The sequence below is a fragment of the Uranotaenia lowii genome, chromosome 1, assembly GCF_029784155.1.
Source record: "Uranotaenia lowii strain MFRU-FL chromosome 1, ASM2978415v1, whole genome shotgun sequence".
Classification (NCBI taxonomy): Eukaryota; Metazoa; Arthropoda; class Insecta; order Diptera; family Culicidae; genus Uranotaenia; species Uranotaenia lowii.
In genome coordinates, this window is record NC_073691.1 from 138,821,227 (window position 1) to 138,848,078 (window position 26,852).

The window sequence follows — 26,852 nt, forward strand, 5'->3', positions numbered from 1 at the left end:
AATTTGGATCTAAAAGTTTTCTTATTCATTCATTTTTGGAACCGAACTGAAAATTCTTAGATTTTTGATTAATATTAAATATCCAGAATCCACAATCCAGAGCCCAGATTCTAGATACGCAATTTAAAAAAGTTATCCAACAAAAAACTGAAATTCCACGGAACTTGAATTTTGAGCTACATATCATCAGAAGTAAAATTTAAATTTAAATTCCCCATTTGAAATGTAGTTTTGATTTATGGATCTGTTATTCAATCCGAAATTAATTGTTCGTTATCATATTTCAAATATCAGAAGTCAGAGCTCAATAGTAGTATTCAGTGAAAGCGCAGAAAAAATAAACAAATTTTTCATTGAAACTTCAACTTGAAATTTTCATATCACATGGCGTTATATCAAAGAAAAATTTTGTCAAATCCAAACCATGAAACTAACTTTTACAAAAAGCGAAGTTCTTCGGGTCCGAGGGAAACCACCTAGCGTTCCAGTGAGAGATGTGCTGGCTGCGGTAGACCTTCAGTACATGTTCGAAATATTTCATTATCTTAAATCTATCGATCTCCGCGTTTAAGTATCTTATCCTTTTTTCTTCTTCTTTTTGGCTATATTAGTTTTGTAATAATGAAGTCTAAATACTTAGACCAGACTACATAAATCCAATAATTGACCAAACCAAATGAAAAATAATGCTAAAAATAAATCTTTGAAGTAGATTTAAGCGATTGATGGAAGAAAAGGAATTATGGCTTCGTAATACTAAAAGATTTGAGCCGATTTAAATACCTATACGAATAATTTAAAAAAAGCGAAGGTGTTGTCAAAGAGTGATAATACTAGAAGTATTTTCAACTAAATTTATTTTCTTGAAGCTTTGCAGTTCAGTTTATTAATATTTTATTTTCTATCAAATATCCCAAAAAATATTTATATACATAAATATCAACTTCTTTGGTAAAAAACGATGTTCAAATTTATTTATGTTATTAAAACGGGGGATGTTATTAAAAATCATAAAATATCTATTACGGAAAAACCGGGAATTTGAAAATGGAAACTCTCTGGCCACCCTGAGCTTTGAGGGAAGATTCTCCCGTTTTCTGGGGCACTTCTCTCATCAGGGCCCCGCGCCAGCGCCTCTGACCCCTTCCATTCCAGACATTTTTGGGTAAGATCAGTCCAATGTACGAACAGTCAGTCTACGGGTAATCTTTTGCCAAGCGTGACTCGTTCGCGAAATCGTCTCGGATCGATAAACACGCGATTTTTCCGATTTCTGCATATGGGTGTATTCCGCGGAACTATCACCGGTATTGGTGTTTATTCGATTAATTGTTCTTTAGAATAAATTTCCGGTTCAATCCACTGACAATAACCATCAATGCCGGTAGAAAAAGAGTCGGGAGTGAAACTAGTGATTTGGATAACTTTCTCATTCAAGAATCGTTTCGGCTAACGAAAGTAGCATAAACATTTTCAAGCTGCATTGCCAAATAAGTGATTCTTTTTTCTTGGTTGTGATGTGTTGGTGGATACGGTAAAATAGGTAGAACAAACCGGTCGTTTACTTCTTGGCGCCGACGACGTTTATAAACTTTTTCTTCCTCTAACGCACCGTATATAAACTGCACGTGTTTTCTGATGAAACTGAAGCTTAATCGTAACAAACATACTCCAAATGTTAAATTTGTCATTTTTTGCATATATCTATCTATACAAATGTGAGCTTAGAATAGAAGTTTCATTCATGGTGCATCAATTCTAGAATACTTTTTAACGCAGCAAACACATCCATCAATAGTTTTGAAAGTCAGAAGTTTCCAATTTCATTCAGAGTTCCAAACCAAACGTCCCAAGCTCAAGGGAAGCATCTGCTCTTGTCTCAGTTGTTTTTTTTCCCTTTAATTGTTCTGAGCATATAGAGGGGGAACAAGGGTTCAAAGCATTGAAGTAATAAAATGTTAGTAGGGTGCTGTTATACTGAGGCGACAAGCGCAGACCTGACATACTGAGCGCTTTGGAAAACGCCACAAAGCTGATGCCAGGGTGTTTTGTAATGCGACTAGTAGAAAATCCAATGACAATATTGTTGTTTCTCGGTTTGAAGCAGTGATTTCGGGTTTTAAGCACAATAGTTCGAAGATCCGTCCGAATTTGTGATAATAAACTAAATAATATCTTAATTGGTGAGAAAATTCTCATGAATTCTTATTCCTGAAAAAATAGAAAGGAATTTTTTCGGTTAAAATTTCGCCATTCTCGCAATCTGGATCATGATCTGATGAGCTTTTAATGGCTCCCGAAAGAAAGGAGTTGATTCCGAGCATTAGCAGATATAGAAAAGTGATGATTTGTAGTGAAATTCCAAGCACCAGTATGACTTTTGTCAAAATTTACATTTTTCTATCAATGAATTTAACAACAAGAACACTTTATATTGAACACCATCTTTGCAATCCAGCGTATTTTGGGCTAATAAGGCTGGAACAAATATCAATTTCTTCTTTGTCACCCTTCAAAATGTCCAAAAACCCGAAGGGGGAATAAATAAAGTTATAAGGATTTTATGTAAATTTCGAAGAAAAAATCAAATATCCAAAAAATTACAAGACCAAAAAAAAAATTTTGGAAGATAGCAGTTATTTCACCTTTTGATTTTATTGAATTTTTAGATAAAAAATAACTTGATTTAAGGTACACCGGGGCAAGTGCAAACGGTTTTCACCATAGTTCAACTTTTACATGTCCTTGAAAAATATGAAAATCTTCAAAATTATCAATTATCGTTCGTTGCATCACTAAAATAGTTAAATTTTTAAAAAATCAAATCGTAAATATCTGGCTAAAAACGTTTATTTTGAGAAACATAGTGGAGGATGGGGAGACTTGTATTTTGTAGGTTTATACACTTGTTGGTTTGTAATTTGAAATTAGAGAGAAATAGAGAAAATAATAAAACAATCTGCGAATCTTAGATGTTCAATACGTTGTTCGAAAGAATCGAATTATTATTAATTTTTGTTTAAATTCTTTAATTTTTAAATATAAATTTAATTCTAAAATAAAATCATCAAAATCATTTCTTGGGTATAAAGCTTTTGGAACTTCATTTTTTTTGTTTTTTCTTAAATTTCAAGCTCTCAAACACCCAAAATAATCTGCACGTAGCGGCTACGTGAAAAACTACATAATTTTTATCCAAATGATTTTCACGTAAACGCTACGAAAAAAAATGTCTAAACGCGTCTTTATAAGAATTCGTGCTTCATGGAACTCACCCACAATTTACGTGAATTTTTAGTACGTTCTACGCCGTGTATTTGTAAAAGCTATTGGGAATATTTTTAGCATAGAAATTAAATTAATGTTGTTTTTACTTTGTATTTTCATTTTGTTTATTATGATAAAAAATAAAACCAAATTTAATTGAGAATAACATTTATTTTCACACCAATTTTATCACTTTTCCTTCAATTCTTGCAGCTCGCTTGGTTTTTGTGTCCATTGCTAAAAGGGGGTGAAAAACGAAAATAAATTCATGATTATCACAAGCATCATTATCACTTACCAAAAAGACAAAGCTGAATCCACAGTTCCATTAGACACAAAAACTTTACATTAGCTAACGAAATCAGTTGGCTGACAATTCCCTTTTCTAATAAGAATTTACAACCACACGCTTAAGACAAACGCACAAAACGGATTTAAATCATTCACTTAGACTTTACGTGAAATTCATGCAACAATTATGTGGAAGTAAAGTCGTTACTACCAGGGCTTCCGAAACACACTGTGTTTACTAAAAACACACGTAGAATCGATATTGTGCAGCAAAATTATAATTTACGTGAAAAATCCCCTAGAAAAAATGTCTTTATTTTTTTTTGGTGTAATAGATTTTTAACTTTTTTGAAACAATCCAAAGAAAAAGTAACTATTTTGCATCGAATTATCTATGAAAAAAGAGAAAAGTCATATTTTATCTTCATGCTTTCAATATTTTCAAACTTTTTTTATAAGGTTTAAATTAAATAAAAACAAATTGAATAAAGAGCTAATTTCTGAAATTTAATACTATTTCAATATTGCAGTGAAAATTCATAATCAATTGCAATTGAAATAACCAAAATAACTTTCAGATTCAGAGTGGATTTTAAACCTAAATTATTAAGCTGGATCTCTGCTCAAAATTTTAAATATTTTTGTGTAGATGAGTTAAAAACAGTATCGGCGATATAATTGGTGTGAATCCTGAAATCCAGCCTTGTAGGTCAAAAATAAGAAAAATGTCTTCCGAATGTTCAACTTGAGCGATTGCCTTGTTTCCGAGAAAAAAGTTGGGTATGACGAAAAAGTTTTCTCTCACCTGGTAAAAATTAAAACAGTTTTTGGAGCCTATCCTTTAAAAACTGATTTTGGAAATAAATTTCTGAACTTGATTTCAGATTTCATCCATCACCTCTGGTTTCAGAAGTAGTATTTTCAGTATTTTTCGAAAATTGAATAGATATCATTAGAGATGTACCGAATAGTGCGATCGGCCGAATACCGACTATTGGCCCTTTTCAAGTATTCCGTGAAACGAAGATTCTGAAAATAAATAGCATGGACATTAGAGTGCCCCAAATGACCCGACATTTGAAAAAGTTAAGCGCTGCAGGCTTAAATTGATCCTAGGACTAGTACAAGGATTCATGCCAAGTTTGGGCCAGATCGGATCACGGGAAGGGGTCGCTCAACGAACCTAAAGTTTGTATGGGATTTTGAGACGTTTTGTTCGGGAGGAACATGAAAATCCAGTTTTTCATGAATAACTTCGGTTCCCAAATTAATAAAAATATAGTTTGAACTATGAAGAATAGTTTTATATCAATAAATCAAAATCGATCATTTTTGCTAGGTCAAAGCTGATTTTTTTTTCAAAAACGTTCTAAAATAAAAAATTATTTTAAATTTTTTCTCTGAAATTTAAATGTATTTTTTTAATTTAAATTGCCTAGACAGTTTCGATATCTTTAATTCAGAAATAAATATGGGCTTTTGAGAATCTCAAATTGAGATGCATTCTGTAAAAATCGGAGCTTGCAATGAAAAATGAACCAAGAAATGGAAATGTAGTTTTAGATGTAGGCAAAAAAAATCGTATTTGTCCAGATGGACATCTGGGGGAGGGGGGTAGGGGTTGCCTAATGTCCACACTTGTGCACGGAGAGGAAGAAGGGGATTAACATTTAATTTTCTGTCCACGTGGAATCTGAACGGCCCCAAAGGCAATTTAACACTTAAAGGCTCTAGTATTTTTAACTTCTAAAAAGAATCGAGATATGTTGATCCATCAAGCATAGAGCCAAACTGATCTGCAATAACTCGTAAAATAATAAAGTTATGGTCGAAACAAGTTTGCAGTTATTTATTGAACATACCGACTATTTGGTGAACATTATCAGAAAATGATCCAACTTTTGCTTAAGTTTTAACGAAGTTAGTCTGAAAAAACATTTTCACTAAATATCCAAAAAGGGAAAAAACAATGAGCATTAAAGATAACTTATCAAATTAGCGATACGTTGTTCGGAGACAAAGATACGCACGAAATTGAATTGAATATTTCGCATGATCCCAAACTTTTTGCCGATACACCATACTAAGGGGTGAGCCCAAACTTTTGTAAAGCACTATGCAAATTTTTTGCACAAAATTAAACGACAACCTCCCTGGGGCAGTATAAGCACCATTAATCGAGGCACGATGAGCGTTTTCTGCCTGGAAATTTAGCAGCGAATTCGACTCGATGAAATCAACTTGATAATAGAGCTACAGCTTGACTTGTTTCAACTGACGATTCGGCCTACTGGTAAGGTGTCGGAGAGGTAATCAGTAGACTCGAGTTCTTTGGCCCACCGGAACTGTTTCTGTACGTTGGAACAGTCTAACAGTTGAGACTGAATGATTGACACGCGAACATGAGAGAGAACGCAAATCAAGATTTTCTTTTTTTTTGTCGACAAAACATATTCATAGATTTGAAGGGATTCTTAAGAAACTCCCAACAACTTTACGGATACCCAATCTTCAAAAAACTTATTAGAAAACTGTAACTGTAATTAAAAGTCTCCTTACTCCTTGCATTACATTCCTTGCAGCTTTAACATCAGTTCTTTTCGGCGCTTTTAATTCTGCGCATTAGGAACATAAGTAAACAAATGGTGTCGAATTCTGCGCATTGGTAAAATCATTGTTTTGATTTGAAAAACCATTTTTTTTTCTCAAATTTTTTAGCAAAAAAAATGATTTTATCTTTCACGTAAAGGCATTTCCAATGAGAAAATTCTGTTTAACACTGTTTCATTTGATCTTTTAGTTTTCCTAACACTTGAGCTGTACTGCTAACGAAACGACGACCATTTTTCATCGTTTGCTTCCTACATTTATTTTATTTTGATTTTTTTCATTTCTCGCGAACAATTCATCATATTTCAAAATATTTTGAAATATTTTAGCTTAGCTTAGCTTAGCTTAGCTTATTTGACTACTCATATCCACCTTAAATCATTGAACTCGAAATGCTGTGTGAATATTTTTAAACACCAACATTTAAAATAGACTTCTGATAACATATTTGATTAAGCTTTGCACAACTTACGCATTTCCAATTCTATGATCGCTGGCGTGGCTAAGCAGAACAAGTTCTACCTCGCCAATGGTTGCTACTCCGTGATTGATCGAGGCCATCAGTTTTGTGCAAGGGCCAAAAGAATGGTGCTTGGGACTAGCAGTTCATTCACAATGCACAAAACTCATGCTCTCCCTTTGAAAATGATCAATAACGGCGCCGGCCACGTCCTAGTAGTCAATGGGGGAAACAGGAAGGAATGTTAGTGTGATACTTTTTAGGTTCAATCAACAACCTTTCATATCTATATAATCCAAAAACTAGTTTTGAAAAATTCAGACACAAAGGTAAGTCAATATCGCCAGCTATAGAAACCGTCTGTACGTCTGCGAATCTATATTCAAATATCCAAGGAAAGGGTTGTGTTAGTAGAGGAGAGGTTATTGATCAGGATCCATGTTGGTTCATGGTGCGATCGTGTTTTCCTACACCTTCTATGCTATGCTCCTAGGTATTTCCTAAGGAAACTCCTATTTCTATCTATGAGGCAGTGATTAAAATCAATAATTCAATCATCGTTAATAAAGCATTTTTTTTTTAAAAACCGTCTTCAAGCTAACTTATTTTCCTAGCTGTTATTCCTGTTATATTAATGTATTTTCAAAAACGACTTTTCAGAAAGAAGAGAGTATAGTTATGATTAAAAATTCGTTATCTTTAAGTGTTGTTAAATAACTGGAACCACGTTATTTTAATTGATAAAGGTCGCTTTTGGAAATTCATCAATACGAATCTATTCTTTGCCTCATGTTGATTCCGCTATTACAGAGAAGAAAAAATGAACCAACTAGTATAAAACTAAGAAGTCATAAAAATTTAAATTTACTTTCCATATCATTCACTATACTCATAGTTATAAAGCTTCAAAATACATTATAATATGCTGGTTACCATTCAAACCTAAAATCCATGCATATTCAATTCTTCAAATTTTGTTTATTTTTGTTTTTCATATTATGTTCATAAGTCATGCAAACTTATTATCTACCATTCCATAATTTATCGACGCAAAATACTTATTTTCCAGGAATAAGTTTTTAATATTTTTGTCCAAAAAAATTTTCTAAGGTATCCTTTTCTTCTGAGTGTAACAGCTCTAAATTCTCAATTTATGATTACTTAAATATGGAAGCGGATTAAATTTTATTTATCTTCGTCAGGTTTAGTTCAGTTATTTGCTTTGGTTTAATAAAAATACTCAATTTTTGAATTCCCTAATTATTATTTAGAAACGGAAACCAAAGACCGCGTGGGTTGAGACATGCAGATTTGGTGGTATCGACGAAATATCTTAATTTTTAATGCTTCAATCGCTCAATTAGAATTGACGTTAATAGATATACATAAAATAAAATTAAGAAAATATTAAACTGGGAAACAAACAAGTCTAATGAATCAAAACAAATTGTGAATAATTTTTGGTGATGTTTTAACTCCTGCTCATGACTCATTTAAAAAGCAAGCAAATTTTATTTGATTTGGATAACTAGATATCTAAACCTAATAAAACTTTAATTTATTAAGTACCTAGAAGAAATGTCGAATGAAAAACGGGACTGCGAAGAATGTGTGCAAAAAAAATACGAAGCAAATGGCAACTCTATCTTATCAACACCTGATTCATCGATAAATTGTTGATCGATTCCAGCTCGAGAGTTTCAGTCAAGATTTTTCTACAATGGGGAATGGGAAAAGCACCGAGACAATGATCTCCTATGTACAGAAGTACAAAAGATTTTACAAAAATAGACCCAAAATATGATGATGAACGATGTACTTATCTTGCTATTCCTTTCACTTTTCGTAATCCGGCAACATGATATCGATGAAAACCCGATTGTAGCGATAGTCGATCGCTAACTAGTGCCATCTGGTTCTCACTCTCAAATGTTTTTCCCGTCATCACAACACTAATTAAGACCCGCCCCTTTCCTGCCCTCTCGCTTCAACCATATCAACCAAAGCTAAATGAGCTAAATTCCATTTTCTCCCTATTACACGTTCCATTTCATAACTTGCAAATCACTTTTCCATATCACAGGTTCCACTTTCAAAACGATGTCGCACGACGATTTGAATGAATCGTAATTTGGATTCTAGTTGGCAACTTCACACATTTTTAGAAAGTGGCGCTAACGGTTATCGATATCAAGGACCACAACCTCATTGAAAGCCCTTTTAGCGCCATCTGACGTTATTTTGAATCTTCGAAGTCTTTCTAGCATTTGATATTAGAACGTCATCCGGAAACCAAATCACACAAAATTGAAACCCGAATAACTATGAAAGCACTAGATATTTCCAATAACTTTGCACTTAAAGCAACCACAGACGTTTCATTTAACGATTGCACTTAACAGATTTAATTAAACTTTACTAAAAAACTGGAAAATTGTCTTTAAAATTTCTTTGAAAAACCTCAAAATATTTTGAAATATTTTGAAGATAAACAGTAACTGAAGAGATTCAGCTTGTTTCATGGATATTTTGTTCATCACATCTTGAAATATTTCTGTTTGAATATGAAAAGGCGCAGAGTTTGGGACTGCGCAAAATTAGGGTCGGTCACGAGTATTACGAAACGAGTATTGCAAGATTGAACGTTCAATAATTAAAACATTGGCATTTTTGGTGATCCAATGGTTAAACACTTAATTTTGTAAAAATTCAAAAAAATTACTTATAATAAAGGCTGCCACTATTCCAGAAATCATATGTAAAGACTTACTTGAAAACTATCAAGGACGTTATAATAAAATTTTATTTGTTTTTCATCCATTCTTTTATCCCAATCAAAAAACGGTTATTTTCTTCATCCAGTCGAAAACCCAATTCGAAATTTGAACATATATTCTAGTTTCGCTAACTGTGAATTTAAGAGTCCAAAATTCTTGAAAATAATTTTAACAGAGGTAGAAAATGCTTCAGTGGCACTACGATTTTTGTTTAAATTTTCTACCGTATATTATTGTTTAAATTGGTTTGTGTTTCACTAGTGTTCAATATCTTGGACCTGTACAATAACTATTGCTTCAACCCTATTCAAAATCATACAAAACTGTAAATTTTTTTCCGTTGGTTTTATTTGATTAGAATTATCAAAATTATTGACGTTTGAGGTTATTTGGTTCTCGAACGAATGAAAATCACTTGCGGTACAAGCGCGTGAAATGTGTCATTTGCCTGTTCAATTTTCAAATTAAAGAAAATTTCTAACCTAAGTACTAAGTACGCTCTAGGAATAATTTTCCACATACACTAATTCATTGTGGTGAGAAAAAGAGTGTTGTATACAACACGAATGAGCAAAGTCCAAGAGATTTTCCGCTTTTCTCTCACACTAGAGTGAAGTTATTGGTATAACTTCCCAAGCGAACCCCACAGCCTGTTGCATGTAGTTCCCTCCAAACAGCAAATACAAAAACTATGGAAATAACCTAGTAATTTTTCGTAGATGTGCGGGGTACGATTGGTCAGGGTTGGAAAATCCACCCACCCTATTCGGTTATGACGGAGCGAGCGGACGGAAGCTTTAACAATGTTTGTTTTCTACCCTCCCTCGGGACATATTGAATCGAAACGCGGGATGAACGCAAGCAAAGAGCAGAACGTCGATTTCGCAGTTAGTGATAAGTGAAGCGTTGACGCGTTCGGTTGTGGGAAGAAATATCAACAAGAAACCAAACCGTTAGGAGGTTGTGAACACTTAAAAGTAACGTCAGAGGTGGTTTGAACAGTTTTTTTTTGCTGTTGTTGCAATTCCCAATAGCATGATTTGACTCCCGTATGCGTAAAAATATGGAGCGTAAAACCATTGTCATGTGAAAACATTTTTACTTTTTTATTTATAGTTTTGGGAAAGACAGTATTTCGAAGCATTTTGCGCCCGTCAGACAAGAAGAGCAGGAAGACAAGACTTGACCGTGAAACGAAGAGTGCGTAAACCAAAACTGAGCATTCCTTGGATAAAAAATAAATCTGTGCCGGATTACCGAGTTGAAACGTGCCGCGACAGTTATTGTGGTAATTATTTTACGAAGGAAACTTCTTCGGCGATAGCGCCCGTAGTGCAAAATTATAGCGGGAAAGCTCTCCAAAGCTCCGGTGCCGATTTGTTAAAGTACATGTGACTGTGTTAACTAAAAGTTTCTGGTAACATGGCCAACGAAGTAGATAATCAGTTGGCTGAAAACGTCCGCGAAACGGATCGAACCGTTGCTGGAAGCGAAGGGGAGAAAGTCGTACTGAAACGTAAGATCACTCTGATCAATGGAATAACTATCATCGTCGGTACCATCATTGGTTCTGGCATTTTCGTTGCACCAACCGGTGTGTTCTTCTATACCAGGTAAGCTCAGTGCTGAGATTATCGTTAAACGGTTATGCAAATGTATATTGGACTGGATTGCAATCCTATCGATAATTATCATATCGTTTGAAATTTTACTTTTAACAGTCATCAGCTGTTTTATTTTTAGAATACCTGTAGTAAGCGCTCGGTTAACACAAAAAGTTACATAATCCTACTCATTCAAAAATTTTACAAAACTGCAGAATCAAATTTAAATTATTCTATCATGACCACTCTATCAATTGAAATTGATTTTGTCTATACATAGTATCATCTTACAAATGCTACAACTGTTGGTAAAAATTGTTTCCTTCACAATTGGAAAGATTTTTTAGTGATGTGCATATTGCATAATAATTTGAAGACTGTTCTGCTCGATATTTTGTGAACTTTGTCAAAATTATAAAAAAAAAACTTAATTTTTTGGCAGTTGGATAACTTAATTACGTAATTTTGAAACCGTTCATACAGTTTAAATTAAAGGTCGAAAATCAAGTTTGCTTAATAGGGTAGGTACTTAGTGGAGAAAATAGATGAAACGCCTCTTCCATTCGATCAATTTCCCCAGAACGGGTAGGTACTGAGGGTTCCATTCACTTCACACGATGTGTGGCTTCTGCCTCATTTGACACTCTGCTGGCAAGGGTTGAGCGTTAATTTCATTTCCGAGGAGCAATCAATAGTGTTAAGTTTGTAGCTGGTATATTTTTCCGTTTCTGTTTTCTCGGGCTGGATGTAATATTCTAAACCTTATGATTTAAGAGATATGAAAAAAACACTAGCAATTGCTTTTGTTATTTTCGAGCTGTTTCGAGAGTCAAAAATTCGATTGACATGAATATCTCTATTTTGGAGCAGATTCAAAGTAAATGTTCCCTTGTGTTTGTTTGTTCATACCATGTTAGGTCGGGGAGATGGCATCCTTATTTTTGTCATCGAATTTGACAACCATCAAAATTACGGGCCACGATTTTGTGGGCCCTTAACAAACCTGACATTTGGCTGTCAAGGAACGGACAAGATGTCAAATCCTAGAGAATTGTGAATTATTGCACACTAACACAATCATTCTGGTTCCTCATTGGTTGAGGATTTGAATTTTTCAACTCTGTACCACCTACTTTGAGAGGAAAACTCCATAATCTTCACTGCCGATGGATAGAAAAAAGAAAAAGATTCTTGCTCGAAAGAAGAACCAGATTACCATCCCCTGTGTTAAGCGATTTTGGTTGCTGAGACTTGTTTATGTTTACATCCTGGTTGCCGAAGGTTTCCCATACTTGTCGGGAGATTTGAGACGAGATGAGATGCAAATGTAAACAAAAACAAGTCTCAGCAACCGAAATCGCAGTTCAAGTTGCCTAGTGTGGACTAGGCTTTAGGTTCATATTAAATTGTGTCGTTACCAAGGTGTGTAGATATAGGAGGTGTTACCGTATGTCAAATTCCGATTCAGCCATGTTGGCCATTTTGGTTTTCCAACTGCAGAACTCAAGCATAGTCCACACTCGGCAACTTGAACTGCGATTTCGGTTGTTTACATTTTGAACTAGACAACGAGATGCATGTCTCAAGTCTCCCGACAAGTATGGGAGACTTTCAGCAACCAAAATGTAAACACAAACAAGTCTCATCAACCGGAATCGCACATCAAGTTGCCGAGTGTGGACAAGAGGATAAGGCTTCATGGAGTTTGTTTACCAACAAACTGTAGAGCAGCTGAGCAAATATTTTTATGTTTGTAAACAAACTCATTGAGCGCCCCGCTCGCCTACACTAGAGTGCCCCAAATGACCCGACTTTTGGAAAAGTTAGGTGCTTAAATTGATCCTAGGCTTAGTGTAAGATCTCATGTCAAATTTGGGCCAGATCGAATCACGGGAAGGGGTCGCTCAACAAGCCTGAAGTTTGTATGGGATTTTGAGACATTTTGTTCGGGAGAAACATGAAAAACCAGTGTTTTATCAATAGCTTTGGTTTCCTTCGGCCGATTTCTTATAAAAACGGGTTTTCTTAAAGCCCAAACTATGACAAATATTTTATCCAGAGACTACAAATCAATTCGAGTTAAAATAAAATAGTTATTAGGCTTCAAAAATGGCTTAACATTTTCAAAGGCGGTATTCATCACGGTTAATAATGCGTTGAAATGTTCGAACGCGCCGACTGATTAACAATGATGAATACCACCCTTAAAAAAGTTAGTCCAGTTTTGATGCCTGATAACTATTTTATCTTATTTGGAATCAAATTTCAGTCTTTGGGTGAAATATTTGTCATGCTTTGAGCTTCAAGAAACCCCGTTTTTAAAAGAAATCGGCCGAAGGGGGCCAAAGTTATGCATGAAAAACTGGTTTTTCAAGTTTCTCCCGAACAAAATGTCTCAAAATCCCGTACAAACTTCAGGCTCGTTGAGCGACCCCTTCCCGTGATCCGATCTGGCCCAAATTTGGCATGAGATCTTGCACTAGGCCTAGGATCAATTTTAACCTGCGGCGCATAACATTTTACAGGTTTTGAATTTCCCATACAAATTTGGGGCAGTCTAGCCTACACCCATAGAAGAGGTTGCAAAAATTCAATGCCTATTTAGCAAATCTCTGTGCCGAAAATGCGCTGTGTCAAAGATATGTTTGAAGAAGCACTACTGGCTCGAGCTCCCTACCAAAATTAAGCATGACCACAAGGGAGACAAAAAAACATTATTTGGGATTTTTTTCCTATTGAATAATTCTTCCTAAAACAGGAAAATAAAAAAGAGAGACGTTTGGAAGTGAGAATCTAACTCACATCACCATTTATATCGTCTTGCCAGTGGAACATAACGATTGGCACAATAAACGGCCAAATATACAAAAAAAAACGTCTTCAAAAACGACCGTGATCCTTCCATGGCACATTCAAAGGTTTCTCAAAGTTAATACTCCGTTTTAGTTAGTTTTCAGGATCCGGAATCGTGCCATTAAGCGAAAACTGTGATAGAGTGTTTAAAAGTTAATAATGCTATTTTCTTACAGGAGGTGAAAAAATTGCTAAACTTGTCATAACTTCGATAAAAAAAGAAAATTTTGAGTTATTTTGAAGGTTAAGCTCCAGGAAATGAAAAACTTTAACAAAAAAAACCTTTGATTTAGATAAACAGTAGTTTATAGTATGAAATATAGAATCTCGTTTTTAAGCTTTTTTCTTCCTCAGATTTAAGTTTTTTTTGCCTTGAGAGCATAGGAGATGAAAGCTTAAATCTGAGGAAAAAAGCTTAAATCTGTCAAAAAAGGGGAAATCTCAGAGATGTGCTCCACACGGTTTGAATAACATTGCCGTGATGTGTTTTTTACCACATTCCTCACTATTCTTTAGTAGAAGCCGAAACAATATCTACAGTTGATGTTTTTGCTTTCTAAAGTTGGACATATTTTATAGTTACGACGAACGTGTTAATTCGTTTTTCTTGTACTTAAATTGATCTTCATTCATAGAATTTTATGAATTTAATCAGAATGCAGCAAACATATCAATGTATTTTTTCCAGTTATAAGTTTCGCGGAGATTCTATAAACATGTGTTTGTTTTTGAGGAAGAAATTTTTCATAGGTAACAGATTTCGAAGGCAACAATTTGTCGTATTTTTGTCCGAATTCATTCCATTTGAACTCAGATATTCGTATTCCATTCTAAACAGACTGTTTCATATTCTTCTGTTTATAATTCGTGAACATGACCATCTAACACGTTTTCCAAATTTCTATTCCATTCAACTAGATCTATTGGCTCTTCACTCGTCATTTGGACCCTGAGCGGCGTTCTCTCAACCCTTGGAGCTCTGTGCTACGCCGAACTAGGAACATGCATCACTCGATCCGGGGGCGACTACGCCTATCTACTTGTTGCGTTCGGGCCACTTGTTGGATTTCTCCGGCTTTGGATGGCACTTCTCATCATTCGACCTACCACGCAGGTTAGAAGAATTTACTACCAGAGCATTTTAACTTTTAAACAAGCATTTTAACTATTTTTTATTCTAAGAAGAAAAAAAAATGATTTTATGCACATTTCTCCTGTTTCATCCTACTTATTTATAAATTATCAGTTGATTTGAAATTAAATAGTATCAAAACTGAAACTCGATTTTTCGACCAGTCCCATCGAAAGTCATAAATACGGATGGGCTTAAATCAATTTCAAGCGCTGACGATCTGGTCGGTTGCATTGCAAGGACGCAGGACCCCATGGGTTGAGATAATTCCATTGCTTGTAAATGTTTATTCATTCTCGATACGACTGTCCATTTAATCTCGCCTATCACGTGCAAAAGTCCAACCCGAATGCTCATTTCATGCTGCCTCTTTTATTTCCTCCCACATAGGTATCACAGCATTTAGGGTGACTGCCCATGTCCTCGTCATCACGTTGCGAGTTTTCTTGAATGTTGCGTGTATCTGTTAGCCATTTGCCTAAAATGGCCTTTCTGGACAAGAATAGGTACACAGTGGCAGAATGTGAATTTCAGTGAATGCTCTTGAATATGTCGACAAGATACTGGTCCCAACCCAGAGTGTCCGTTGAAATCCATGCTTTATTACAGGGTGGAAAAGTTGATTGGAGCTCAACCCTTATCTTCTAAATAGAAGCTATTCAGCTTTCAATCCAATACTTTGAAATTCACAGTGTGAATGTAGTTCCCAGTTAATTTTCACTTAATTGTGGATTTTAATAAAATTTTTAGAAACGTCGCTGGTGAACTGGCAACAAAACACATTCTTCCGGCTATCTAGTAGGTATTTCTCTTGTATTTGTCGGAAGTGATTGAATAAAGAAACAAACAAGTCCGGACTTCCAAAGTGAAATTTAGTGCTGGCACATTAATATATGGTACGGCGAGATGTAACCGTTGTATTTAATGTTCAGAACACAAATTAAAACTGAATTAAAGAAAGACACCACAAAATTTTATTGTTTAACATATGTAATGAGTTATAACTTTGAAAGTGTTAAGAAGAGTTGTAAATGGAATTCTGAATTACAAATCTAAATACTGAATATGATTTTCATACTTGATACATTTTCTAGGGAAATACTCTTTCTTTCTTTCCAACATCTATAAAAATTAATGCTTACTTGCTTACTTCTCCTACCTTCTTTGATATTTTAAAAATCTCTTATTCTTTCTTAGTTTTGAGATTATCACAAACTGAGAACAGTTTTTTTTTTCATTTAAATTTAAAATACTAATGAAAATGAGGTTAAGTTGATTTCCTCAATATTTTTTTATTTACATGTCACAAATCATAACGCTATAAGAATCCTCCCCCTCATGTTTTTTAAATTTCGTTTTTCGAAGGTTAGTAAAAAGTGTTAACAAAACATTATTTAACCCTCATCCGCTTTAGATTTCATTACCCTAATCAGCACTAGGAGTGTCAATTTGACACTCCAAGCTAAAATCGTCATTACTTTTTTTTATATTTAACCGATTACAATGAAACTTATATCACTAGAAACCTAATGTCAGTAAAATATGTTTAGAACATTATATATAGCTAAAGCTTAAAGTTTTCTCGTTATTCAGCATGAAAGAAAAAAAATCCGAAAAAACATTCCTCAGGAAAACTGCTGTAGTTCATATATTACACGTCCAATAAATATTTGCTTTATGCATATGAAAGCTGAAGTTAATGTCTACATCATGAAGCTAAGAAACATTTTTTTAAACCAAAAAACGAACGACAAGTAACCATAACCACAAAAGTTTTGCATTTTTATAGCTTCATACCAACATTCAAGTGCTAAATTACACTATATCAGCACATCAAGGGCAATTTTGCCTTACAACAGTGCTACACACAAAAAAATAGCATGGTAAAATTCCTAAATCCGTGGTTTAAACGAACAACAGGCGACAATATTTTTGAGTCAAATATGTTTTGTTGTTTATAAAACCTTACGCATAGCTATTTTACAATGTGCTCAATTTGGCTGCGCATAGTAAATTCGACTGCGTTTTAGTAAAATTGTCAATGAAATGATGCATTGTTTTACTTCGTCCCTAGTAAAATTAATATGTTTCATGATGAAACTATAGTTTGTGTTATGATAAAAATTAGGAGGAGCGAGGAGCTTGATTTAAATAGTAAAATTACTATGTATGTTTGTTTTTTTATTGGCATGCATGCATTATGACATTATTTGAAACATGAAAATTCACACTTCCGACACACGTCGGTCAATGTTAGTGTGTTGTCCCGATGTTCTGAAATGATTTTCAAAGTTATGTAACTATAAAGCAGCTCAAAATTAGTTTTTTTTTACAAACGGGTTTGATGATTAATGATCCTGAATTAGTGTAAACAACAAGAATGTTTACCATAGTATAATTATCATACGCACTGATGTTTTTGAGTCAAATATGTTTTGTTCTCAAAAGTACCATGTGCGTAGTATTTTGTTGATATGAATTGGTGCCACAATGTCAAAATTACTATGCGGACGATAGTTGTGATAGAAATTATGATGAAATTATCATGACCATAGTATTTTCGACAACAAACATTGAGAGTTATCGAAAATTACCAGGTACATAGTAATTTCAATATTGTTTCATGCGCACTTTCACAAAATCGATGTTAAACTTTTCGTGGTTGAAAATACTATAGCGCTGAAATGGTAAAATTATCATGACAGCGTCTTTGGGATGACCACTCAATTTTTCTCCGTGTATGATGCATCATATTAGAATTATACCATTCTTTTAAAATGCAACTAGCATTTTATCAGCTTTGCACAATGCTTTTGAATGCAATATAGCTGTAAATCAGAATAACAAATGCTATATTTTCTAAGCATTAAATTGGCATCACACAAGCTTGCTTCAATGCTTTTTTGCACTATGTAAGCTCTACAGTGTTATTAGGCCAAAGCACATAAGCATTGATTGATGCTTAATTTAGAGCACCGGAAAGGATTAAAACCAGCATCGATTAGTAAAAATTTCAAAGAAAAAAAATCGATACATAACGATGAGCATACCTCCTTCTTCCCCCATGTCAAAATTCATAACGTTCGAGCTTACTACGGTACATTCAGCTGAATTTGATTAACATATTAATGACCGCGAAGGAATCTAACCCGGAAAAGACCAATATTCGGCATTCTGTTTCTCAGAAACCACCAGATCAAATTCCACAAAATTGTTAGCTTTTAGCTTTTAGTGTTAATTTTGTAAAATAAAGTAAAATTAATAACATTGAAGTTATACTCATGTTAATGTATTAATTTGTTATCGTAAAAAGTTTATATTACAAGTTGTAAGTATTTAGTTTTTGTTTTCAATTACTTAGTTTGTACGCCAACTAAGCAAATATCAAATTAGAGAAGAGTTCATTACTGAAACCGGCTTGAGCTTCACTTGGAGAAAAGTTTTCATAACCCAATTACATGCGGGTTTACCCAAAGGCCATGGTTATGATTGTCAGCTTCTCTACAGCACACACAGTTGGAAACAAACGCCATCGTCTTCGGCCTATTTGTGAACTCTATGATTAGAAGCACCAACAAAAATAATGACACATGTCCCAGCAAATCGTTGTCTATTATCCAGAAACAGAACTTTTTTTATAATGTTGATGCTACTAGGAAATTGGCACGTCCTTCACAAAGTGCTCTCGCAAAAACGAACTACTTTTACTAGGCAACTAAATAGAATGATCTACTATGACAATATTCATTTCATGTAAATATTTTCATTTTATGTTTCATGCGTATACAAGAATATAGTCCATGTGTCTACCATAAATACATAGGTATTTTGATACAATCTACATAATGCTGCTTGCTAGCCATTTTCTTTGATGATAAAGCAAAGTTTGAAAGAGGATCCTCTTTCTGTGGGCTGTAATTGGGGTGGTAATTAACGAGACAGCAACGTAAAGTTGTCTGTTTGGCCCCACTTTTCCATGCTTTGATTCTTACTTAATGAAATCTCGAAGCGTGAAATTTATTCAAAGTCAAATTTGTCCATTCATATTCCTAATCAAAAGCTTTAAAGGCTCTTCGTGCAATTTAAAAAAAACTTCTCGCATTCTTTTGTTTTGTAAATTCTTTATTTGAAGCGGCTGATGCCTGTAATATATAGGTTTTACACCTTTGAAGGGGGTCTAATAAGACTTACCGGCTTAACTCCGTCTCAGGGGCTCCTACGCCTAATTTGGGGCAACTGTTGGCCTGGAGGTGTTTGGGAGCGGGTTTTTTTGGCCACCTCGATTGTGGTTGAGGCACTGTGAACCGAAGATTTTTTTCTTTGGAGGTTCCACTTATCTCACTACGGGCCGTTCTTCTCCTTTCTGGCCACACGACACGTGCGCAAACGCTTTTTAGTGGTTTGTCTCCCACGGCACTGGAGACCACGGCCGAACTAAAACCCCGACCAATCCTTGCTTTTTAGAGGCACCACGGATCGCGGAATACAGGGCGGAACGCCAATACAGAACCGAAGGGACTTTTTCCTCGTTTTCGAATAAACCGACCGACTTCGCTTGGATCGACACGTCTGGCTTCCTCAACGACTCACAAGCAAGAGAGCCTTTCAACCCTTTCGCTCCTCGTTTCCGGGGTTTTCCGCCTTATTTCGGAGTTCGCAAACTCCATAGTGAACGCAAACTCTTTTCTTTTACGCCCAAGCAGTTCTCTGCCAGAGGTTTTCAAGCCATTATTAACCGCCCCTTATTTCCCCCCAGACCATCTACGCTCTTTATATACAAATTAAATTAATGGGACATATTTACATGTTACATTTACCCCCGATTCAGAGAAAAAAAAAAGACGACAAGTTTTTTTTTAAATTAATAAATCAAATAACATGTAACAACATGCCAAAAGAACTAAATAAATACAAATCGAAAATTATTCTAGAAAAGCAAAAAAAAATTTAATTTTATTAAACTAAACAATTACTCTAACACCCCAAAATTAATCAATCTAATTCAAAGTCGTCTGAACTCGGTTTCTTTAGTTAGTCGAGGATTCATCTTGGGGTTCGCGCATGTGGGCGACCCCCGTAGTCTAGCAACGCCACTACGGTGAGTCTGAGGCCACAATATATCGGACAGTTTGAATCCTCGATGAGCCCTATCTGAGGGCCGCTGGTTGAGATTTATAATGTCCCGCAAATGATGTCAATAAATCTAATTTGACCATCCTTCTGTCGTGGTCGGAAAAGTTCGTGAAGTGGATCAACGATTACGGAGTACGCGATATCCGTCCCATCAGGTCAGAAAGGTTAAGCAGATTTGGTCTCGTCCCCACAACCGGAGATCGCCAATTTCCCTATGTTGGCCATCTTTCTTTGAAAGATTCAAATAGTACGATTGACGATCGAGTTTTATTAAATATCAATTAAAACTTAGTTTTATTTGGCCGGCCTAAAAAAAAATCATCTCCTAGCTCAACAAGCGCGTGGGTTTTTTCCCCTTTTATAACACTCAACCGAAATGGTGAGTTACTAGAGGCAACCATTGCTCACTCACGTGACTGGAGGGTGGAATTTTCCGGAAAAGTCCTTACGATGCTCTCCTAATGAGAGGCTAATTGGACGGAAACGGAAGGAGTTGCTACTCACCGATTGTAGCTCGCTCTCTCGACAAAAATTTGTGAGAGATTCAACAAGGTAGTAGTGGAATTGCGGGAGAGATGCCTACTCAATTTAACAACTATTCTAACCAATCAGGGACAAGATTGAGATGGTACTTAGTGAGTGATTTGAAATGTGAAAATATTTACGGTTTGAGATGTTCTGCTGGCCATGTGCCTATGTTGCGTCCATCCAAATCTTCCAACTCATATGAGCTGGACCCATGCAGTGCAACCACACGACAGGGCAGATACATCGGTGCCAATTTCGCGTTGTAATATTCACCCGCGTTTGATTGTTTGAAATTTCTTCGATAAATACACTGACCGACTTTAAAAGACTCTGGTCGAGACTTTTTACGTAAATTGTAACACTTAGCACTTGTTTCGTAAGCTTTAAGTAAATTCTTTTTCACTATATCGTATATCTCTTCACTGATATTCGAATCATTTTCGGGAACATAATCTTCTTTGTGACGCCAGCGGCTATGATCTGGGCCAGTTCTGGCAATCTCGTGTTTGTGCGTGACGAAATACGGCGTACAACCGGTAGCGGAATGCACCGTGTTGTTAAACACGTGTTGAATGTCGGCAATTCGGGTATCCCAACATCGCTGGTCCTTTTTACAGTATGTCCGAATGGCAGCATTAATGGAACGATTTAAGCGCTCCACTGGATTTCCTTGGCTGTGGTGGCGTGAGGTTGTCCAGTGTTTGACTTCAAATCGTTCCAGTAAGCTTCGAAAATCTTTAGACGTAAAAGTCGTGGCGTTGTCTGTTAACACGATCTCCGGGATCGAGTGTTTTAGAAACCATTCCTCGCGAAGAATTTTGCAAAGATTTCCTGACTCAACTCGTCGAACTGGATGAAGTTGACACCATTTGCTAAACAGGTCCTGAATCACCAAAATATGCATGAATCCTGATCGACTTTTCGGCAAAGGTCCAATGTAATCCATTGCAACTATCTGCCAGGGGTGGTCTGCTATTTTCTGCTTACCCATCAGCGGCACAACCGGCACTGTGGCTGGTTTCGTCTCCTTACACACCGTACATTTCTGGATTAATTTTCGAACTTCTGTTGCCATATGTGGCCAATAATAGCGAAGCTGAAGTCGTGACAGCGTCTTTTCCACTCCGAGATGAAAGCTTATTTCGTGTTCCTGCTCGATTATCTGCGTTCGGGTTTCCGGAGGTGGAACCATTTTCCACTCGAATCGTACGTCATATGGCTCCTCCTCAACGGCCACATACTTCCACAGCTGATCATCTTCGAAGCGAAAATCCGGATACTGTTCTGTGTTTTGCTGAACTTTATTCACTAATTCTTGGAACGTTGAACCCTGCTCAGCGCAAATGCTGCGCGACAGGGCATCAGGGACGACGTTGTCGACTCCTCGCCTGTGGATGATGGTCATATCTAAATGCTGCAGCTCCAAACTCCATCTGCTCAATCGAGATGACGGTTTCCATTTGTTGTTCCGGATGTACTGCAAGGCCGAGGCATCCGTCACCAAGGTAAAGTGGCTGCCTTCTATATAACCCCAAAATTTGTCAATGGAAAGAAGTGTCGCTAATGCTTCCTTTTCGGTAGCCGAGTAGTTTTGTTGAGCCGAGTTGAGTTTCTGCGAGAAAAAGCTGATCACTTTCTCAGATCCAGCTTGCACCTGCGTTAGTACTCCCGCTACGGCTTTGTCGCTGGCATCTGTCTGGACAACAAACTCTAACTCAAAATCGGGGTTCGATAGAATTGGAGCGGTCACTAATTTCTCCTTGATTTTCCGGAACGCTTCTCCCGCTTCTGGAGTCCATTTCACTAATTTGGGTTTTCCTGCCAAAAGATCCGAGATGGGCACCGTTATCGTACTAAAATCCGAGACAAACCGGCGGTAATAGTTTACCATGCCTAAAAATCTACGGATTTGTCTTACGGTTCTCGGTGCTTCGAAGTCTAAAATTCCTTGGATTTTGGCGGGATCCGGGCGTAGACCATCACACGACAGCAAATAGCCTAAAAATGGCACTTCTGATCGGCAGAATTGGGACTTGTCGATGTTTATTGCCAAATTAGCATCAGCTAAACGATGAGCTACTTCTTCTAGAAGCCTGATATGCTCCTCAAAACTATCACTAGCCAGAATTATGTCGTCCAGGTACACGAATACTTGTGGTTCCAGTGCACCGTTTCCCAGAATTCGGTCCATGAGACGGGATAATGTCGCAGGACTGTTACACAGACCGAAAGGAAGGCGGGTGTACTGGAACAAGCCACGTCCCTGGATACAAAACGCTGTCAGTGGTTTTGATTCGCGCGATAGAGGAACTTGTAAGAAAGCATCTTTCAAGTCGATGGTACTAAGGTAACGAGTTTTTCCTAGTCTTCCGAGTATTCGACCGATATGAGCAATCGGATAACTATCTCGTTTAGTACGCTCATTTAATTTGCGAGCGTCCAAACAGAGACGCACTGTACCATTGGGTTTCTTAATGGGAACTGCATTTAATGACCATTCTGAATGAGATTCTTCAATGATCCCTAACTGTAAAAGTCTATTTATTTCTTCATTTAATTTTTTCTGGATCACCGGAGAAAACGGAAAGGGCATAACTCGAACGGGCGCGATATCCTTAAACTCTTCTTTAATTTCTATACGGTGTTCAATTAGTGGAGTTACTTCTAGAACATCAGCTATCGCGGGTTTCAAAATACGTTTGATGCGTTCAATTTCTTCACTTTGATCCTCAGTTAACTCAATAAGCTTCGATTCTGACTCTGGAGAAAGAGATTCATTGATTTGACAAATCATTTCCTCCCCTTTCAAAATGTGGATTTCGAAAGCATTGAAGAAATCCATTCCTGCGATGCATTCTACCGGAAGAGCCTCAACGACTGTTGTTTCTACAATTCTAGTTTGATTTCCATATTGATATGGAAGATAAACGGTACCAATTACTTTTAGTGTATCACCGGACGCGCTAGTTAATCTCACGTTGCTAGGATGAATCTTAGTTCCTAATCCTTGCCAAATACGTGCTGTCTGAAGTGAAATCAGAGTTTTCTGACTTCCACTATCTAAAAGTGTACGAATAGATTGATTATAAATGGATGGAAAAATAAACGGACGATTTTCATTTAATAATGACAAAACAAATTCTGAATCCTGCTCTTCGTTTACCGAGAGCGGTTCATAACCTAAAGACAAAAGTACTTGTTCGGGGGAATAATCTACTTTGAAGGACTCATGTCCTTCTGACGCTGAACGTTTTTTGAACAAAACGGACATTTATGCGTGGGAAAACCTTGAAAACCACACACTTGACAATGAATACTATAAGGTTCAGAACAACTATCAGTAAAATGTTGTTGACTCTGACAATTGAAACAAGAAAATTTATCATTCAATGGAATATGATCACGAATTCTAATTTCCAAATTTTTGAATCGAGTGGAATCTTTAGGTTGATTAACCTGCCTTGATGTTCCAGCAATTTGATGGTCAGGTTTCAAACCACCAAGTTCTTGTTTTTGTCCTTCTTTATTTTTATTAAATTGAAAATTTTGGTTTTCTGAATTTTGTCTGTTTTCACTACGAGGAAAACTACCTCTGTTTCGCGAATTTTCTCGGTTATTCGGATTAATTGGTTTCGGATACTGGTTTCCCGAATCCCGATTTCGACTATCTGCTTGCTGGTAACCCTGATGATTTTGATTGGGTTTATTGCCTCGATTATCTCGATCGTTCAAAAAAGGATAACTTCTTTGCTGCGGTCTAACGTTGTTGTTGTACGTTGCTGACTGCCTGTACATGGGTGATGTCCTATCCTCATGAACAGAATTAGTCTGAGAAATTGGTAGACTCCTGGTCAACAAGTAGGTGTTAGTAGCATCAATTTCACGACAAGCTTTCTGCAATTCAAATAAATTGTGAATTTCTCGTCCTACTAGTGCTCTTTTATAATCCGGCTTCATATTTCTTCGAAGTGTGAGGACAATTTCGCGCTCTGAAACTGGTTCAGCCAAACTTTTAAATTTCCTTTCAACTTCCAAGAAAAATTCTAAAAATGATTCATTCCGTTGCTGCCTTCGCTGATATATTTCCATCAAAATGTGGTGATCTAGATCTGGGTGGCGGAAGGTAGCAATCAGATTGTCAATCAATTCAGAATAAGTCTGGAATCGATGTTTGTTGCTGGTGAACCATAGCTTGGCTTTGCCAGTCAGTAAATTCCCAAACGTTCTCAAAAGCTCTAATTCCGTTGTTTGCTGAGCTTGAGTCCAGTCGTTGATTTCCCACAGAAATGTGTTGATTCCGGCTCCGCGATCTTCTCCAGAATAACGCATTGGCCATTTCACTACGGGAATGGTTTTCGATCGATTTGGAATAGGGTTGAAATCCATGTTTTGAAAAGGGTTTACATTGGGTGTGGGTGCTGATTCCCAGCGAAATTGTTCACGATGTGACCAACCGTCTCTATCCTGTGGCGCGTTGTGTCGATTGTATTCATTCCGAGCAAGAAACGTTGAAAAATTTTGCTGCTGATCGCTAATCTCATCTCTTCTTCTAACACGATTCGCTGGTGGACCTCTGATAGCTGCAGAATGATTCCTGTAATCCCAAGGAGAACGTTGTTCTTCTTCGTAGTCTTCCTCTAAGTTGTCTTTAGGATCAGACCACGAACAAGGTTCGTAAATTGTGTTAATTTGGGCGCCAGAATTCCTCCTTCCATGTGTCAATAAGCTCGGCTTATTTGAACCGCAATTCAATTCAGCATCATCTTCATCACTCATTAAATCAAAATTATTATACACATTACGCACATTGCACTGGTTCTCACGCTCGCCCATATATGGGTCACTCACTCTCACAAAATTTGGCGCGCAACCCTGAACTGTATGCGGAGCACTCATCACTTCAGGTTCAATATTTCTATGTGTGTCAAAACGGACTTGTCGGTTAGCTTGAATACGCGAGGAAATTTTGTACTGAGGGATGGACCAGGTAGGCTGTGTTCTTACGCCTGCGCCGCACGAAATGGTTGTACTATTTGTTGTCGTCGAGCGCGATGAAATTGACACCGATGTAGAAACAATGGATAAATTATTGACACGTAGAATTGAATTGATATCATGGAGGGAATTCTTATTTGATGTATTATAATTTGAAACTGGTGTTGGAAATTGCAAAATTGGGCTATCAGATCTTGTAATATTGGGCGTTGAAACGAAAGATGAAGTTGCATTAGTTGAACCAGCGAGTTGTGTCTGTGCTTCTAAGCTGGCTGCACCTAATAACTCAGCTGGCAAATCTTCTCTCGCAACACAATTTTTCGCCCCGTTTGTGCTACTTAAAGGCACAATAGCAAAACTCCCTGTAGCGGATTGTGTTGCCTGCACAACAGCAGCGGTTGTTGCGGTCGATATTGTTGTTATTGTTGCGAACGACGAAGGAGATGTAAAAGCAACAGAAGAACTCTGATTTGAAAAATGTGTGTTATAAGTTTGTATCACTTTGATGAAGATATTGTTTGCTTCGTTCGCTCTACTGCTGGTACCAAAAAACTGTTTAAACAATTTAATGCGGTGGTACAAATGAAGTAAACCAGTTTGGGACAACTTCCTATCTAGGATATTTACACTCAAATTTGCCCAAACACGTTCGAGTCTATCTCGAAAAATCTGAATTTCATTTTCTGGATTCCGGTTGTAAACGAATATACGCATTAAACCCTCATTTTCTTCTCGTAGCGCGTTTTTTAATTTTCTACGATTGAGACTAAGAGATCTGTCCCTGGCATCTAGCAAATTTCTAATTTCCAATTCAAAAATTACCTCTTCAGGGGTTAAATAAACTAAAACCATCTCATTGAAGTAATCACTTTCCAAAGACATGGGCCCTTATTCTGCGCCGCGCGTGACGTGATGATTGTCACCTCACCTCGGAGTCACCGTGAGATTTGTCACCTTATTCCCGGAGTCGATCCGAGTAAAGTGACAGAGGTTCATTCTAGGTGAGCGACCGAATGAACACATCTGTCAAAATGGTAGAAATTGTTATGTTTTGATTAGTTTTTGCTCGCGATTCGAATTTTCCGTCCTGATTTTTGAAGTTGTTAGTGAAAATTCCGGTGCGTGAAAGACCACAAACGGGTTATATGGTGACAGCAAGGAACATAGAAGAAAAAACGCGCATTTTTGTGCCCTCAAGAGGA

The 26,852-nt window shown here is 36.6% G+C and overlaps 1 protein-coding gene across 5 annotated transcripts in view; it reads left to right on the forward strand.

Moving 5' to 3' along the window:
- Positions 1 to 1,182: 1,182 nt before the first annotated feature.
- LOC129740271 (Y+L amino acid transporter 2) overlaps positions 1,183 to 26,852 on the forward strand; it is a 65,528-nt gene continuing 39,858 nt past the window's right edge. Inside the window, exons 1-3 of one of the 5 annotated variants that reach the window (XM_055731879.1) lie at positions 1,183 to 1,307; positions 10,522 to 11,018; positions 14,781 to 14,976. In XM_055731879.1, coding sequence (XP_055587854.1) covers positions 10,828 to 11,018; positions 14,781 to 14,976 — 387 coding nt within the window. In that variant the 5' untranslated portion in view covers positions 1,183 to 1,307; positions 10,522 to 10,827. The other 4 variants (XM_055731878.1, XM_055731882.1, XM_055731881.1 and 1 more) reach the window with 4 other exon arrangements.